The 18,039-nt window shown below is 38.3% G+C and overlaps 1 protein-coding gene across 15 annotated transcripts in view; it reads right to left on the reverse strand.

Moving 5' to 3' along the window:
• Positions 1 to 18,039, reverse strand: part of PARD3 (par-3 family cell polarity regulator) — a 442,615-nt gene that overhangs the window by 186,321 nt on the left and 238,255 nt on the right. For 11 of the 15 annotated variants that reach the window (XR_005952971.1, XM_041408606.1, XM_041408605.1 and 8 more), the window contains 4 exons: positions 16,484 to 16,863; positions 6,303 to 6,442; positions 4,673 to 4,801; positions 802 to 840 (listed from right to left, as the gene is read on the reverse strand). Coding sequence is in view for 14 of the 15 variants with exons in the window: in XM_041408606.1 (XP_041264540.1) it covers positions 802 to 840; positions 4,673 to 4,801; positions 6,303 to 6,442; positions 16,484 to 16,863 (688 nt within the window). In the remaining variant the exon portion in view is untranslated. The remainder of the gene's footprint in view (positions 1 to 801; positions 841 to 4,672; positions 4,802 to 6,302; positions 6,443 to 16,483; positions 16,864 to 18,039) is intronic. The other 4 variants (XM_041408608.1, XM_041408607.1, XM_041408613.1 and 1 more) reach the window with 1 other exon arrangement.

Below are 18,039 nucleotides of genomic sequence, written 5' to 3' on the forward strand. Positions count from 1 at the left end.
ACAAGCTCTTTTTTGTTTTTCAGCAGCCTAATTTCAAATCCCAACATGAATCTTCTGAATGTCTCCATAACCTAATTTATTATTTAATTTTAAAACAGATACCTAACTGAATTGAGGTTTTGAAGTATGTTTTTAACTAAGATCCAGTATATCTTTAAGGTAATATATTATTGTTAGATAGTGTTGGTATTTCCTAAAGTACACTTCTTATTTTAGACAAACTTGTTAGATGTATTAATATATTTTATATAGGACTGATCATGTTCCACCGACTAAAATGAGATATATTAACATTACACAACCTCAATCTAGAGCCTCACTGGAATATCACACACAGACCCGGTGCAGCCCTCAAAAGGTTAAACTTAATACTACTTCCATAGAGTTTCTTAAAAATAGCTAACAATGGTTTGCTATGAGGATACAATTAAGACTTAAATACTAGTTGACTAATTTCTGTGTTTGTATCTCAGATTTCTGTCATATAATCATGATTTAAACAATTAGCTTCAATATGTAACCCAAGCTAAAGTCTACTCTTATCATTTAACTTTCAGCCTTTGGCTGTATATAAGAGATGCAATTTCAAATAGCACTTGAGCATATGCAGTAAGAGAATTGTGTATCATTTTCAAACAGTATTTGAAATTACATTAAAAATGCATTTAAAATGTAAAGCTACAGAGAGCCATCTACAGCATATAAGGTGAAAGAAGAATCTGTAAAACTTTGATGGAGAAGTGCCATATCAATTTAAAAACATTTGGGAGTCTTCCAGTATGGAAAAGACAAAGCTCTTACCGTTTCCTTTGGAATTTGTGACTGGCTTTGTTCTGCATTCTAAAGGAAGTAAAAAAAATAAATAAGAACACAACTACATATGATACATACTATCTAACAGCAAGGGGATAAACAAAGAGCTCTAATTCTGAAGTGAAGTGGTAAAAAAAAAATGAAGGGTGTTCGTCACACCCCCTACTGAAATTTGCCTAAACAACCACTACATGAGAAGTGAACAGAAATAATTCCAGGGTCCTTATGGTACATGCACCTGACTCTGCCTGGCCGTGAGGGTGGTGACTGTCTGGCCAAGGAAGAACCACAACTGCTTGCACCATTTATTGGCCAGTGGAACGTTCTCATTCAGGGAAGCTCCCCACTGGCTTTTCCCTTCTTACTTTGAATTTTCAGAGAATGACCTCAGCAGTCCAGATGAACCCTTCCAAATATTTTAAACTAGTACTTATTTTTTAAAAAATCCACTCTCATTAGCAAGGAATTCCCCTTTTGAGCATGTTTGGATGAACTAGAGCTGCAACTCTGCATATCCTAGGCCAGGAGGATGCATTCAGTTCACTAGAGAAGGGACCCTCTGTACTTTGCATTCCTCACCTGTGTCTCAGGCACATAAAGCAAACACACATCATTGGAAAATGCATCCCACAACAATTCTGGAAACATATAAGGAACTATGGCTCTTCCAAGCCCACACCCACCTATATTAAAACCCATTTGAGAACTCAGGAGACACCTTAATGCTGGCTGGCTGATCACTTTTGGGCTAACCATTCTTTCCATTCTGCTGGGGCCTAATGAAATGCTAGGGTTTACTGGAAATTTTTGCTCTAGGCTGTTTTGCAGGAGAATCAAACAATAAAGTACAAAAATGTAGTGGCAAAGCAGTAACACAAACATCCAGTAAACTTCAATCTGAAGCCAACAACCAGAGAAAAGAAATGAAGACAACTGCAAGGAAAATGTAAAGGTCCCACATGTACCAATGGGCATATTAATTCTAGGGTAACTGGAGACTAATGCTGCCAGCCAGTGTCTGCTGGCACTGAGAATACAGCTCAAAAGCTAAATAACCTAAGCCAATCCTTCAGAGGATTCACAGTCAGTAGCAGCTCTAAGCAATTTTTTCACAAGTTATGTGAGGCAACCACAGAGCTCCAGGAGCTCTACTTAACCAGAATAATCCTCGGCCCTTTTGTAGAAAGAGGTGGCAGGGAGGGAAGGCTGCTAAGAGATGATGTGTCTCTAGCTCGTGTCTGTGTGGACAAGCCCTAATACATTACCTATCTGGCATTAGGTAACTGTGGAAGGAATAAAATGCCCAGTATTCTGGAGAAACATGGCCATTCTTCCAGATCTCACTAATTACAAAAGCTGACTTCTGCCAACTTGATTTTATTCCCTTCTTCCACATTTTCCTCACTTTTATCATGCCCTGCTGCACTGGATCATCACACACACATGATCCTGACCTGACCCACACAAGTTTCAGAGATCTCATACCAACCTAAACAGGCTCAGCTTAACAATCCTCTAAGTTTTAGCTAAAATTACACATTTTCATAATAACAGCAATATTAAAACTCCTTAACTTTCCTAAAGTTTACTATCTTCATTTTACTTAAAATGAAACCCTAAGATGTTTATTTTTTTTTTCAAAAGTCATTCAAGCCATAACCCAAAACATAAAACATAAAATCTAATTTGGGTAACTATCTATACAAACATTGACAAATATAAAATGGTTTTAATACTGAGCGTTCTCAGTAAGCAACAGCAAGTCCTGCCCTTAATATGATGGATAAATAATATGATTTTCTACATATGGTTTCTGAGACACATCTCATTCAGTCAATATTTTAAAGCACACAAATGTAGAAAATATGAGAGAAATAGGGGAAGTATGCAAAGACAAATTGTTCCTCAGTGGCCAGAGAAGGTCAGTGTGGGAAAAAGACGAATGGACATGATTTCAGCTCATTCTCCTCCCTACATCAAAATTAATGTTTTCTTTTTTTCTTGGCTTTTTTGTTTGTTTGGTTGGTTTTTTTATTTGTTTTGGGTTTTTTTTTCAGTAAGCCAGTAAAAGTCAGTGAGAGGAGCTGGTTGAAAAGACTTGCTTTATTATTTTTTTAAGGATTATTTCTTACCAGAGAAGAAAGAACAGCCTTTATGATGACTTTTAGTTCAACACCTTCCCAGGCAATTCTGCTCCTGCTCTTTGACAGCAGTCAGCAGTGCATACCTAAGAGTTCCTCATGTCAGAATGCAAACAAACAAATCCTTATGCAACAGAGGATCATCACACACACGTACTGCCAGATCCTCACAGCACCATTTGTTCAACTGGAGCTGCAGAAAACCACACCAGCTCAGATCTGATCAGTGCAAAGCCCACCTGCTACCTGACACAGCCACAGCAAGGTCTGGCTTCCCTACACTGGACTTTGCCAAAGTAGTTGAGAGAGTGCTGCCTGAGCCACAGCAGGGAGGCTGCTGAGCTTGGACTCCTTCAAAGGGACTGACTTGCTGTTATTTTAAAACTAGATAATATTTTGCTATTAAATCTATGCATTACTTACACCATATATTTGTTTACAATTATTTAAACAAAATCTCATGTCAAGTTACATGTCAAAACTTCCTCATTTTACCACAGAAATAATATACACAAAATTAAGATATTTTCTTACTTCTAAGTTTATTTAGAAATCTCAAAAAGCATTTTCATTCACCTTTATGAAAGACAGCAGTGCCATGAGAATTGTACCACAGGAACTTATAAACAGATTGCTTTCACTGTTACAGTGATAAAGTAGGGTGCAATAGGATTTCAAATTTTCATTTCTCTTCACTTTATGACAGCTTTCACTTCAGCAGCTGAAGGCATGTTCCAAGAATTTTAAGGTAAAACTTGGTTCATTTGCAACCTTCCCTGCCACTTTGACTTCCTAGGTTTAATGGCAGTTTTGAAAAGTAAAAGGCTAATGTTTAGTATCTTGAAATGGCTAAATAAAAATTCATTTTCTTTGCATTCAAAATAACACAAACCCAATAGAAAAATGAAGTTATTAATTCATCATACTTATATTTGTCTATCTTCTCACAATAATGCAGCCAAGTAAGTTATTTTAGAGTTGTATATAGCTACAATAATACAAATAATAAATAACTTCAGCAGTTTAATTGAGTACAGAACAAAGTGAGACTGCTACCATTCAAAGTCTACCTTTTCATAACAGAAGCTATCTTGAGTAATTATCAGAGAAATATCAGTATACACTATGCAACTGGAGCAGGTACAGTATGAAACATCATTTTATTCCTATTTAATGTAAATTTCTTAGAAACATCTTCTGAATTGCCCTGCTAAATTAATAACTGCAGGGTTTCCATTCCACAGAGATTGCATTTATATTCAAAAAAGGCTACTATTTCTTATATTTTCCACTTTTTGATAGAAAGGTATTTACATATCCTATTTTGGCATAACACTATGTGTTTGAGAACATATTAGTGAGCAGGTAGTGGGACAAATGGCATGCTTTCAAACATAGATTTGTCCTTATGAAAGATATGAAATAATCTACTTGTCTGCATGCATCCAAATAAAGTCTATGCAATAGCTTCTCCTATAAGAAACATTTTCATTCAAAATAAAGCTCTCACTTATACATTCTCAACAAATATTTAATTCCAACAGCAGATCTTGAAGAAAATAAAAAACATGCCAGTAAAATGTTCTAAATAAAGCAAAATAGCTTTTTTCCTTTTTCTTATATTCAGTTCTGGTCCTGCATGTTTACTTAGAGGAGACAAGATCAAATCATTTGCTCATACTCATCTAAATCTCTTAGCTGCTCTCTATTTTACGCACCAGTTCCCTTGGATGGAATGTTTCTTCCTGTCGAAAAATCAAAAGGGCAACGCTTCCTCCCATCTTGGTACTTCGCAGCAAGGACACAACTTCTTCTTGAGTTTTGCCTGTTAAATCAACTCCATTTACCTGTAACAAAGGAAATGTTAGACATCAGTAAGACTCCAAAACAGGGAAACCAGCAGACACTTACAGAAAAAAGTCATGTGAATCATAAGGGTCAGTACTAAAAAAAAATCTCACCGGAGCAATCTGCTTATTAACTCGCATTACAGCTTCATTTAATAGAACTAATTAAATGGTCATCCTTGCCATACAAATACAAATAACAAGCCAGACATCTATACTCCCCTCCTTTTCAGCAGCAACGGTGCAGTCCAGTACACACTAAAGCCAACTAATCCCATTTACCAGTATTTCTACCAAGAACCTCTGCATAAATATCTTTTGGCAAAATCAACATATGATCCCAAACTGATTCTGTTTCTGTGTGTCTTGATGTTATACTTACGTTCCAAATATATTCAGCACAACAAATTGTGACAAAAGTAGAAAGCAATTCTTTCCCTGTATGACCTTGGGGTTGCTACACTTGCCTCTGTTCAGTGGTCCCATCCCTTGGCCTCCACATGCCACTAATCAGGACAGGCAGGTATGGAATATATACAGGATTTCCCACTGTACGAGCTAACTTCAGTAAGGGAGATGCCAGAGAAGGATCAAATAATCTCAGGCTTGCCTGCTCAGAAACATTTTGGAAATGAAGGCAAAACAACTAACAGTGCAAAGCAAGGGAGCATGGTGCTCAGAAGTAAGCAAACCATCTTCTTCCTTCCCCTCATAAGAGAGCACAGCTCACACAGTTGAGATGCCATAGCTGTCATCTTAAATGCATCTCAGCCCCCTTCTACCCGAGTCATCTGGGTTACCTTGAATTACAGTAATTACAGGGGGCTATCCTCCAGCAGCAATTCAAGCTGACTTGGCCAATTTTGCAGTAAAGTGAAGTTAGAGCCCTGAGAGGCAGTTACAGACTCAGCTGTACCTCCGGTGTCATCTGGCTTAGGGACGGTAATGAAGAGCTGTGGGTGGTAACGCATCACTCCAGCTAGATTTGCAGAAAGCTCTCTGCAGTGCACCTATCTAAGAGAAATTTAGTTCCCTTGAGGACATGTTACTTCAGGAGGGAAGTGGCCTTGATTCTCTGTAGGACTCCCCTCCTCTTATGTCTCTCTGTTAATTCACTAAACCTTTTCAGCGTATTGCCTCCCATCCTTGGTAAAATCTTCAATAATTTCTGGTCTGCCACTCCATGCTGATTTAATTCTACTTACTAGGTAACAATCACTTTGCTTCAATATATTCCTAAACAGCAATGCAGGACTATGACACTATATTCACATAAGGACATGTAAACTTATGTTTTTGTAGTATCTCTGGGTTCAGCTCTTCAAACAGTTATGTACTGAAAATGCCCAGCAACTTGATCTCTTACCGAAAAACATAAAGCCAAAAAATGAAAAAGAGGGAAAAAGTCTCCTGTAATATAAAATACTATAAGCCTCTGGAAGTGATGTAGTGTGTGGGCTCATGCCAAAACACAGACAAGGAACATGTAATATTTCCTCACCTCAATTAATCGGTCTCCAGCTTTTAATCTCCCGTCTTGAATAGCTGCACCTCTTGGAAGGATGTTTTTCACATAAATTGGAGCAGAGCCACCAATTGGGACATCTCTTGAAGTAATGCTAAATCCCAAGCCTTCTGTACCTGCATAAAGAATGTACATTACTAGTTGAAATGCACATTTTATATTACATATTATTTTTACCAAGCAGAATGTATGCATACCTCACTGATACAATCTATGAAAATACATATAAGATTCAAGAATTACTTCATGACAAAAAAAGAAAACAAAATATCTACAAGAAAGCTGTAGCTGAGGCACTGAGTATGGGCACAGGTGGCTCAGCAGGCACTCCCTGAAACTTGCTATTCTGATGACTTCCAAGTCATTGCCATATTTCTGACTTTCTATTTCAGATGAGCTGAGTGACAAGGAATCAGAACAAAGCATATCTGATATCCTATCACTGTCTTCCCCCTTGTCAATCTGGATCTCATCAATGATCCTTCCTTTTTCCTTTGCAGCTCTTTCAATGGTGACAGTCAGCCGATGCCACTGGGCATGGGGCTCTGTCAGCTCACCTGTGGACACTGGCAGTGTGTCTCACCTGTGGACACTGGCAGTTTGGCTCTCCTTTGTGCACTGGCATTGTGTCTCTCCTGTGGACACTGGCAGGTGACAGTACTGGAGCTCAGTGGTCTCATTTCCCCTGTTCTGGGGACCTCAGTGTGTTTCCAGTAAACAGCTCCTCTGTCCCCAGGCTTCACCTCAGCTCTTGCTGCATTCCAGCCCACTGTCTGTCATGCAGGCAGGGAAAAAACCTAGGCTGCCACTTCTGAGGTTCTGCTGTTACATCCAGGTGACTGACTACACTTGGCCAAGACAGACTGAAGCAAAACAGAGGCATTTAAAATGACCTGGAGAAATCCAGAGCAGGAGTCCAGTCAATATAGCAAATGAGACTTGTCTGTATTTCAGAGAAATTAGGTACACCATAGGTTCTGGGATTCACAAGCTGAGGACAAACAGAAGCCATTCCTACCACAGAGAAAGCTTGTTTGTGATCCTCTCTTAGATCTATGCAATGTTACCAACAACCCTTGAAACTCAACAAAAACCTGCCACTGCCCCCCTCAACATTACACATCAAGTCTATTCAGAACACTTAATGCAGCATGAAAGTAGCTGGCCATCCAGTGGAGAGCCCCCCAACAGCACCTACAGCTTGCATTTGAAACTTCTCAGAGGTTGTCAAGGTACCTCGCTAGGCATACACAGGCCCAACCTACATTTAAGCTGACCTACAGTGTCAACCTGCAGTTAGGACTCAGCAGTATCAGGTAGATCACTAAAGCTACACAGAATGCACCTTTATAAAATGCCATGGGCACAGAAACCAAACTTTTATGAAACAGTCACCAGCTACGAGCCCTAGGAAGCTTAACACAAACTGTGTTAAAGACACACAACTACTGAATGACTTGAGGTGTTAAAAAACCAACTGTGCAACAGCAGCCAGAGAGATGAGTGACCAAGAGAGCTCCGCAGATCCTAAGGTCAATGCAGAAGAAAAGGAAGAGGTGCTCCAGCTGCTGGAGAAGAGATTTCCCCCGCAGCCCACAGAGAAGATGGAGAGGCAGCTATCCCCCTGCAGTACATGGTGGAGCAGAGATCCACCTGCAGCCTGTGGAGGACTCCACACCAGAGCAGGGAGACGCCCAAAGGAGGCTGTTCCCTATGGGAAGCCTGCAAAGGAGAAGGCTCCTGGCAGGGACCTGTGGCCCCATGGAGAGGAGCCCCTGCTGGAGCAGGTTTGCTAGTGGGATCTGTGACTCTGTGGGGGACTGATGCTGGAGCAACCCATTCCTGAAGGACTGACCCCATGGAAGGCACTCACACTGAAACAGTTCTTGGAGACCTGCAGCCTGTGGGTAAGGTTCACCTTGGAAGGACTGTCTCCCATTGGAAGGACCCCACTCTGGAGCAACACAAGATTGTGAGGAGTCCTCCTCTGAGGAGAAAGGAGTGGCAGAGACAATGTGCAATGAACTGACTGCAGCTCCCATTCCCCATCCCTGTGCACTGCTGGGAGAATTCATGAGTAACAATGAGTCCAGGAGGAAGGGAGGGGTAAGGGAATATGTTTTATTTCTCATTACCCTACTCTGATTTGATTGAAAAAAATTAAATTAATTTCCCCAAGTCAAGTTGGTTTCGCCTGTGACAGTAATTGACAAGTGATCTCTCCCTGGTCTTATCTCAACCCACAAGCTTTTTGCTGTGTTTTGCTTCCCTTGCCCAGCTGCGGAGGATGAGTGATAGAGCTGCTTGGTGAGCACCTTGTCCAAGGTCAACTCACCACAATGTTACTTAATTTCTGTAAATTAATTAATTTCTGTTGCCTACATTTAATTGCTAAACCTACTTTCCTAGAGAGCAGATTAATATTCACACATGTAAAGAAAGCAAGAGTCAAATATAGTACCCAGTACTCAACATGCAGATTTCTGAAATCTGCACAATTGCATTTGATTAAAATTTAGTACAATATATTCTATTAATAAGACAGAAACCATGCTAAGAAGTAAACTAGCACAGGTGACATGACTGGGAGTGACACAAGCTTTTAAAATCTTCATCTTGAAGATGTACGTGTAGATCTTATTCTTCAGGAAATATGGATCAGTTCCTCTAGGCTAATTATTTTGAGACAACTTCCCTTCCTTCTGCAGCATTCAAGACAGATGACATTTGAATTTGAAAGTCTTCATCCACTTTCAGGCAAATATAAAATTTATCTGCGCTGTTACACAGAGATTAAAAAAATACTAGATCTCATAACATCCATATTTTACTTAGGAGACCTCCCAATTTTAATGATGCTTGAAACATTCACAGAGCTCTTTAATTCCCTGCAATATGTGAAGATGATCTGAATAAGGTTTTTCTAAGTCACATCTCAGCTTTTTATGGAATTTATCTTTTTCTTATTATAAGGATCAGCACTGAATTCTTCTCTTTGAGTACAGGTTTTGTCTGCTAAAATTTCTAAAGTAGTATCAGAACATGAATGCACTCCCAGGACAATATTTCATTATTAATAAGCTTAATCCCCATTGCCTGATTACAGCATCATTACAGATGTCTGGTTCACACACAGCACTTCAAAGCCCCATGGAAAAAACAGAAGTTGAAATTTTCACATTACAAATGCACACAAGATATAAATTTGGACTGTGGCATTTTCTGCTGTCAAACCTCCAGAAAGTCTTTACCAAATCCTGCAGATCGTCACAAATCCACACTGAGCCCAGATATTAAAGGAAGAAAATTCTAATTACTTATTTCTGTAGAAAGAAGGGGCCTCCACTGGGTTGTGTTTTACTGTGCTGCTCTGTGCAGCTTTGCATGAGGCAGCTTTTGAGTGCAATTTTCCTTCTACCATTTCTCTGCTTCAGTTGGCCGTTCATGCCCCATAGCTGCTCTTCCCTGGATGATACAGCTGCATAAACTAGTGTGCTTATTATATATAAATTAGATGTTCACAACACTGGGAAATAAATGGATACATCCAACCGAGGACAAAAATAAATATGACTTCTGTGACTGAATTGATTCTAATTTTTTTCTTTTCTATACACATAACTGATTTAGTTCTCTCCACTCATTTCCATTCTGCTGTTGCTAGAAATACATATAAGATCTTAATATCTTCCTGCTGCTAAAATGTTTTCAGTTCTTAGGGTGTAAAACTACATTATAATAATGAGTGGACTGTGCAAACATATTGTAGGCTCTTTTGATTTATGCTAGTAATACAGGAAAGACTGGACACACATACAGGTAGAACCACAATGAATAGAAAACAGAAGAAATTTCCATATTTTAGGAAACACAGGAGTCATCCTACACAAAGCTAGAAGCTTTACTTTGCAATGTTTAGATTTTTTGAGCTATATTCACCTTAATCTCTTCTAGATTTTAAAAAGGGTACATTTTTGACAGGGTAGAAAACATTTTCTTCCTTCTATAGCTGTCATCTCTGACAATGATCAAATTACACCAAGTGATAATAACATTTAAAAATTACCCACTAATTTGTGTAATTCAAATTCTTACGCTTCTTCCATAAATCAGTAGCTCTCCTTTTTTCTTGAACGTGATGCTGAACACGCCTTTTAAAGTCTCATTACCCTCAAGAGCTCAGCCAGCTCTGAGCTGAAGACAAAGTAGTTTTAAATTAATAAAAAGGGCAGGTACAATGGTAAAAGATCTATTTTGTACAAACAGATAAGTGACAGATTTGACGTGTCAGTTGCTGTTTTGGAAGAAAAAAGTTCTGGTAGCTTTAAGGTAAAAGGGAGAGAAAATCCATTCCTATAATTTAATTAATCATATTTTCAAAATTAATATCATATTTTCATTTGGAAGCAGTCTGATTATAAACTGACAGAATGTTAAAAATTTTATTAAATTTTACTACAGGTGACTAGACTCTTATCTCCCAGAGAAGAAGTGCTTAATTTCTCACTAGTGCTGGATTTACATTTTTGATTGTGTAAAGAAGGTGTCTGGCCTAACATTTCTGTCTTTCTAAGGCTATCCTTTGCAAAAAGTTGTGAGCTCCTCACTCAGCACCAACTGCACGTCTAAATTTTCAGCAGCAAAATGTGTTTCTGGGTAGAAAAACAGACAGGATACGAAACAAAAAGCCAGGATCACCACTGAAGTATTTTCATCCTTTCATCCATCTGGACACTGCTCCAGAGGCCAGTAAAGAACTGAAGGAGCTACACTGTCAACATCTTGTGATACTTCTCTTACAGCTGCCTTGCCTTCCAGCACTATAAGCCGTGCTAGAAGTAAATCATGCTCTTCCTTCAAGTCTAATTTAAGAAAATGCATATGCGTTCTCAGGGAGTTCAATACAGATCTCTCTAAATTTAAAAAAACAACTACAAACAAACAACAGTAAGAAACACACAAAACTTCACTTCTAAAACAATAGAAAACATCTAAAAACCAGCAATTGGCCACCACACGTTTTTAGTACTTATGCAAGGAAGGTAAAGAACATTTCAGAGCAACCTTAACAAGGGAAACTCATGTGGGTGAGCTGTTAGGGGAAGGGGTAGGTTCCTCATGCAAGACAAAGAACACACTCTCCCTTTTCTGAAACAATAAGCAAAGTTGGTTGCAGATAGAAAAAGTGTATGACACAAAATCACAAAAATTACAAAATTGAGCATTGTCAGTTAATGAAAGTAGTAGATTACTGGGATGGAGAATAAGGAGAGAGATAATGTTATAATAAAACTAAGCAGAAGGGCCAAATGTTCTCTAATAACAGTCAGAGCAGACACTGTCCTTCCAAGCACTTCAGCCTCCTGTATTTTTCACAGGAGACTCTTTCTGAAGATCCAGATACAGATGGATGACTGCTGAACTAATTAACCTAGTGTTCCACATTGGAAACCAGTTTTTTTTTAAGGACTGAACCTCATGAACAGCAAATATGTTCTTACTGTAAGGGGCATCACTAAACTAACCAGGATCATTTTACTGCTCCTAGTTTAAGCCCCATATTTTCAGAATTTGTGCACATGTAGTCAGGCTTACTGCACATGCAAATGACTGCTCAGAAGGCTGACTGCTCAGCTGTCTACAAAATTTCTGCAGCCACATATACAATCAAGACTAATTGCATGCCCATTTTTATGTAGTTGAGTGGTTTGGAACAAGTGAGGTTTTTCTCCTCCAAGTAAAACTCAGACCACTCAAGAAGATCTTTGATCAACCTAATAGAAATGTTCTTTTCCCCTTATGCTACAGCCTGCTAATGGTGATCAGAAGTGGTTTTAAAAAATGGAAAGATGAAACTGATGCAGTTTATGCTTCTTCAGTGACTAATAATGCTCAAAATTATTTGCTTCTCTTTTGAATCTCATTTCTCAAGGTCACTGAAGTAATTTAGGCATCTACATGCTTCATTTCAAAACTGACAAACACTCTGCATCTGAACAGGAATTTCAAGAGAACATATCACTTCAAAAGAAATTTTAAACAAAAATTTAAAATGTCAGTTCAAAGTCTGGCTCAAGAATCTGTGTGGGGAAAACAGGAGAGTATAATGAAAAATGCATATAAATCTGTACACTTCAGATCCATGATGCAGGATATCTTACAGACAAGTTCATGGTCCTGTCTTATACACTCTCCTATATGAACCCAAGCAAAGCAAGTAACTGTCCAGAGATGTGCTCCACTCCAGAGCCAATATGATGCCATTTCAAATTAGCATACTCCCAAACTATCTATGCCAACTTATTTGTGTCTCTAATGACTTCTTGCAGAAAGGAACTTGAGTGCAGCAGGGCTGAGTCTCACTGTGCCATGGCACTGAATGTCCACTCCCCTGGTGGGACTTGCAGAGTTTCAGATCAGCTCTGCATGCAAGTTGCAGCATTATTAACACCTCAGAGAGGCCAGCAAGCCAAGCAGGAACACAAGGAACTCTGAAGAGCAAAGTCTCATAATCCTGCTCATATCTACAGTTCAACCATTTTTCTCTTCTGTGCTTTGCAGAGGCACCTCCCTTGTTTCAGGACTCATCTTCTAGAACAGAGCTGCTATGTCCTGTTTGTGATGGATGTGGTGACTGCTACAGCTTTCCTGACAGTTCTGTCACTCATTTCTTTCCCTTTCTTTTTCTCGTTTTGCAAGAGAGAGGCCAAAAAGGAAGAGATAATCCCAACTCCCACAGTCAGTGGCTAAATCACCCTCTGGAAGTGGGGAGATGTGGACTGATGTCCTGATGCACTGAATACTTCAGACAAAAAGTTAGCAAAATATTGGGTGGAACTAAGACCAACTTAAGAAACATGAGCTCAGTGCTGACATTTTACTTCCTGAATTTTATATTTAATTTAGCTATACAAACATGTAATTATAGATAGAAATCATATGATGCAATGAGCATTATACTGAAGGGCAAATGAATAAGATTAAGCTAATTTCCAGACAGAGTACTCAGGTTTGTCTTAGTACAGCAGTAGCAAAAGCAGTAGACATGAAATCAGAGTAGGACAATGTCCAATGGGAAAGCAGTCTTTTGAATGCTTTAGTGAGTATCAGGCTAAATGCTGTGAGTTACTAAGTGCTCAAAGACTGAGGCTTAGAGCCATTTGCTATATAATTTGTTATTTATTATTTAGAAGTGTTGGACTAAATTCCTCTCAGCTGCATTGGCTCAAACACTTGTAGCCAAAGAAGAAACACTCTGGGAGTGTCCTGGTGCATATGAGCTCAAAGTTCACCCTTACACTCCGGGTGTTGTATCAGTGGTCTTATTTTCTTTATTCATTAGCTGCAAAGAACTATTTTTATTTATTTATACTTACTGTGTATCAGTTTACACCAAAATGTATACAAACATAGGTTCACTGTCATGTCTTGCATTATCTTAATTTGTGTGAGCTATTAAGCTAGACTGCTATACAGCCTTAATGGCATTAGAATATCAGCAATAACCCCTACATCTATATGCTAAAAGTTCAGGCCTTGACCTTTAAGACAAGATAAACAGATATCCATTTTCATTTAGAAAAGCCAACAAACATTCCACATTGACTGAAACATATGACTGACCTTCTCTTCTGACTTTATTAAACAGCTAAATCCTATGAAAGTTCAGGTTATTTTAAAATGCCAAATCAGCAATAAATATTGAGGAAATCATAATTACAGAAGCACATACTGAAGCACATACAATTATTCTATGATTGTCACCCTATATCATAAAGCTTATGCAATATATAAAAATGCAGCTGTAATAAAGAGGCTCTGTCTGTATTAAAAAAGAGTAAATTCTCATATACTAGATCAATTATCAGAATGTATAGGTTAAATGAAAACTGAATTTCAAGATGCACCCCACAATGATTTTTTAAAGTAATGATGCTCACTGGTGAAACAACTGCTGCCTGTCAACTACAAAAAAGAACATTTGTTAAATATCTATAAAGACTGTATTATTACAACATCCTTCAATGGAAATAATCATCAAAAACAATCAACATCCCTACTGAACTCATATTTACAACAAAATACTTGGGGCATCCTCAAGCATATTGCTGCAGTCATTACTCCATGTCTGTGTTCTTAGAGTGATCAAATGTAAGTCAAAATGGGAGGCCATGCTTCTTTCTACTGTAGATATTAACAAATGAAAGACAGCAATTATAGAAAGGCTTCTTTCCTTATGCACATTTTCTTTATTTTTACCATGCATAAAACAGTTTCTACCTTTATCTATAGCTTTATCTGAGCTAGGTGCCATTCTACCATAAGCAGTATTCTCAAGTAAGCCAACTACTAGAAACAAATATCCCCTTCAAACTTCTGAAATATATTCTAAATATATTTCAAAGTTCATTCTTTGAAAGTGAGAACTTTGTAAGAGCCATCAAACTCCTCTGGTATGAACTAAATGTTAAAGTATCTTTGACATCCCTTTTCATCAACAGGTAGCATGCATCTTCTTTACTCCAAACCCACCTAAGATATTAGTGCCAGCAAGGATAAATTACATTATAGCCTTGAGGGGAGTATTTCTAAAACAGTATCTAGTGCAAGAAGACCAAAGATAACATCATATCACAGTAAAAAATCCATAAAATGCCAAATTATATTCTTGCATCTTACGAGGAGCTGTAACACCATATTTGTTTCACACAAAAATATTTTGGTCCCAAATTATATATTTATTTGTTACTTCTTTTTAAATAATATGAAATGTTTATTTCCACTTTTGGCTGAGAATTCTTTTATGTACTGTCCAAGTAATACTTCTAAAGACTTCCACAGATGTGAAAAACCCAGGTAAAAATCACTGTAGTGACTGAGCATGTATTTATAAGCACACTGATTCCTTACTCAACCAATAACAGCAAGTTTTTCCAAGCAGGCTGATCTGAGCTGATGGCCTAGAGAAATTCTTGAAGGAGCATCAACAACAGAAGCAAACTGTCAACTCAACCTTATGTCATCCAAGTTTGTAGAGCTTAAAATTCAGCAACCAGAAAGAAGCAATCTGGTGGTTCATGCAAAGTTCATAGAAAGGAAAGCATAATGATAATGTGACAAGTAGCCTGGTACCTGTAAAATGTGTACCATTCAATGCACTGTCTTCAATGTCTTTCAATAAAAAGGCTAATTAATAAATATCATTAACATTAAGCATGTAAGAGTATCTTAAGGGGAAGGTACCCCAAATTCATGGAGAATACTGTCATATGGGTAAACTTTCTGCTGTGTAATGTAAATACTGTTCTTGCTGCTAGAGACCAAATTATAGCTAATCTTAAACATGCTCATTTGAATACCATAAAGCTTACAGCATGTATAATCCTTTAAAAAAATCATTTTCCAAGAGCTAAGAATACTGGCATCTAAATGTCATTTTATTATACTTCCAACTATCTTAAAAGCATCTACACATTAACTACAAAAAATATCAAATTTTCTCACATCATAAAAATTTCACGGATGTACCAATGCATCTACATGTGCACATATAACACAGATGTTGAGATAAGCACATACTACTTTAAATAGTGTCTCTCACCCCCATTCAAATTATATTAGCATAAGGGCCAAGACAGGAAATATCACATTACATCTCAACCAAAGGTTTTAACATCTCAGTGGAAAAAAATGAAAGCTTTAGCTGGAAATTAGAATGTCCAATTTACCAAGTGGATCCAAAACACTCTTAAAATCTAAAGGCAAAACTCAATTTGAAAAGTCTTAACTGTGAAGTGCAGAGCATGAGCCATTTTTGCTTAGTTGTTTAAATAGTTCACCAGTCCCTGGGTGCTGGCCAACAGAATTTGAGGCATTTACTGCACTACTTTATTAGCTGAGAAACAGAAAAAAAATGTTAAAGCACTCCTCAAAGTGGCCTTTTGCAGGCATGCTGCACATGCTGAAGGCACGGTGGGTCTCCTGGGCCTGCTCTCAGGGACAAGCCAATGTCCCTGATTTTTGCTTGGCTGCAAAAACCAGCCCATTGCACTCCCCATGCCGCTGCCAGCCTTCCTGCCCAGGACAGTGGCACTGGGCACACGCACACACCCTGCACACACATCTCCTGCTGCACGAGGAGCACACTGGTGCCTTACCTTTCCTCAGCTGTATACTGAGCCTCTTCCCTATCTTTTTGGTGTTATAGCCACTGTTGGCAGTGGAGGTGAGAACTTTCTGAGGTGACGGTACCAGGCCAGAGGGTGGTTTCCCTGATGAGTTCACACTATGAGGTAGCTGTGAGTAGGAGTCTGTCTGGTCGGAGTGGTTACCCGCTCTAGACATTCTCTGTAAGGTGTGAAGTCCAGAATTGTTCATGCTTTTCCCATCAGTGTACTGGGAATCGGGGCTGAAGCGGCTGGAGTAGAACATGCTCTCGCTCTGGGACAGCTGCTCGTACTGCTCCTTGTTCGCCGCAGGGACCACGTGGAACCAAATGAACGGCGTACGCATGGCTTGGCGAAACATATGCTGTGCTCTAGGTTTTAAAGTGAACAGAAAATTAGCAAATTAGGACTGGCAGACTAGGAGATATTATAAGCATAATTACTGATGTTAATTAAGCAACATGAGCTGACAGACACATTGCACTCGAGCATAAACCATAAAACTTGAATCTGTTCACTCGCCTATTTGGTCTGCTTTTCGCTAAGGTTTACTGCTTTAGGGCAACACTATGGTTAAATATGCTTAACGACTAATGTAGCAAATACTGGATTCAGAAAAGCAAAAATTTTAACCACAGTTGTGAAATGCAGACAGTTCTATAGCAGGACTGTAGTGTCCTTTTGTTTTGAACCTTGATAATTGTAATAATTGTGATAACTGTTACCACAGTGACAAGAGAATTATTAGAATGAAAATGACTAATTATAAAAGACGATGGTATTCCACAATTTTCTGATTATATGGAGTCTTGCAACCAGTCTAGCTTACAATTCAATTTTTTTCAGCTGGGAGTGTATCAGAATACAACATTAAAAAATAGGAAAAAATGCTCAATCCTATACAGACAGACACTGGGCTTCAAGGTCACAATCCAAAGTATACAAAGACAACAAGGTCTCTTCGCAGACTTTACAAACTGTGATTCAGAAACTTAGAACAAGCAGAGACAAGCTGCTTTCAACCATATGGTAAAGGGTGATGCTTCAATTCAGGTTAGAGTCAAAGAAATTAAAAACATATTTCAAATATATATTAAGTATAAGATGATCAGAACAAATGATATTTGGCTCTCAGTGTGTTATGGATTTCAGAACAATATTATCATCCATGAAATCACTCATTTCCTGCATATCTCTTTTCTAGTTTTCTCTTTCTCTTACCTGAGTGTGAACTACAATCCCCTCTTAAAAGTCTTTCTGATTCATTTTGAGATTCTACCAAGTCCAGACAACCACTAAGCAAATATACATCTCTCAAACTTCTCCAGGAAGTTTCTGCATATACAGCACTTTTAGTTCTTACACAATCAAGAAACCACATATTTTTAAAATGTTAAAAATAAAGTCCTCAGGTTGTCCATTTACTGAACATGGTGCATTGCAAATATAAGAGCAAAAGTCATATGGGAATTTCAAGAAAAACAGATTACAAATACAAGAAGAAAAAAATCTATCATGTATAAAAACAATCAAATGAGAATTGCATA

The sequence above is a fragment of the Onychostruthus taczanowskii genome, unplaced genomic scaffold (genome assembly GCF_017590055.1).
Source record: "Onychostruthus taczanowskii isolate IOZ18803 unplaced genomic scaffold, ASM1759005v1 scaffold3, whole genome shotgun sequence".
NCBI lineage: Eukaryota > Metazoa > Chordata > Aves > Passeriformes > Passeridae > Onychostruthus > Onychostruthus taczanowskii.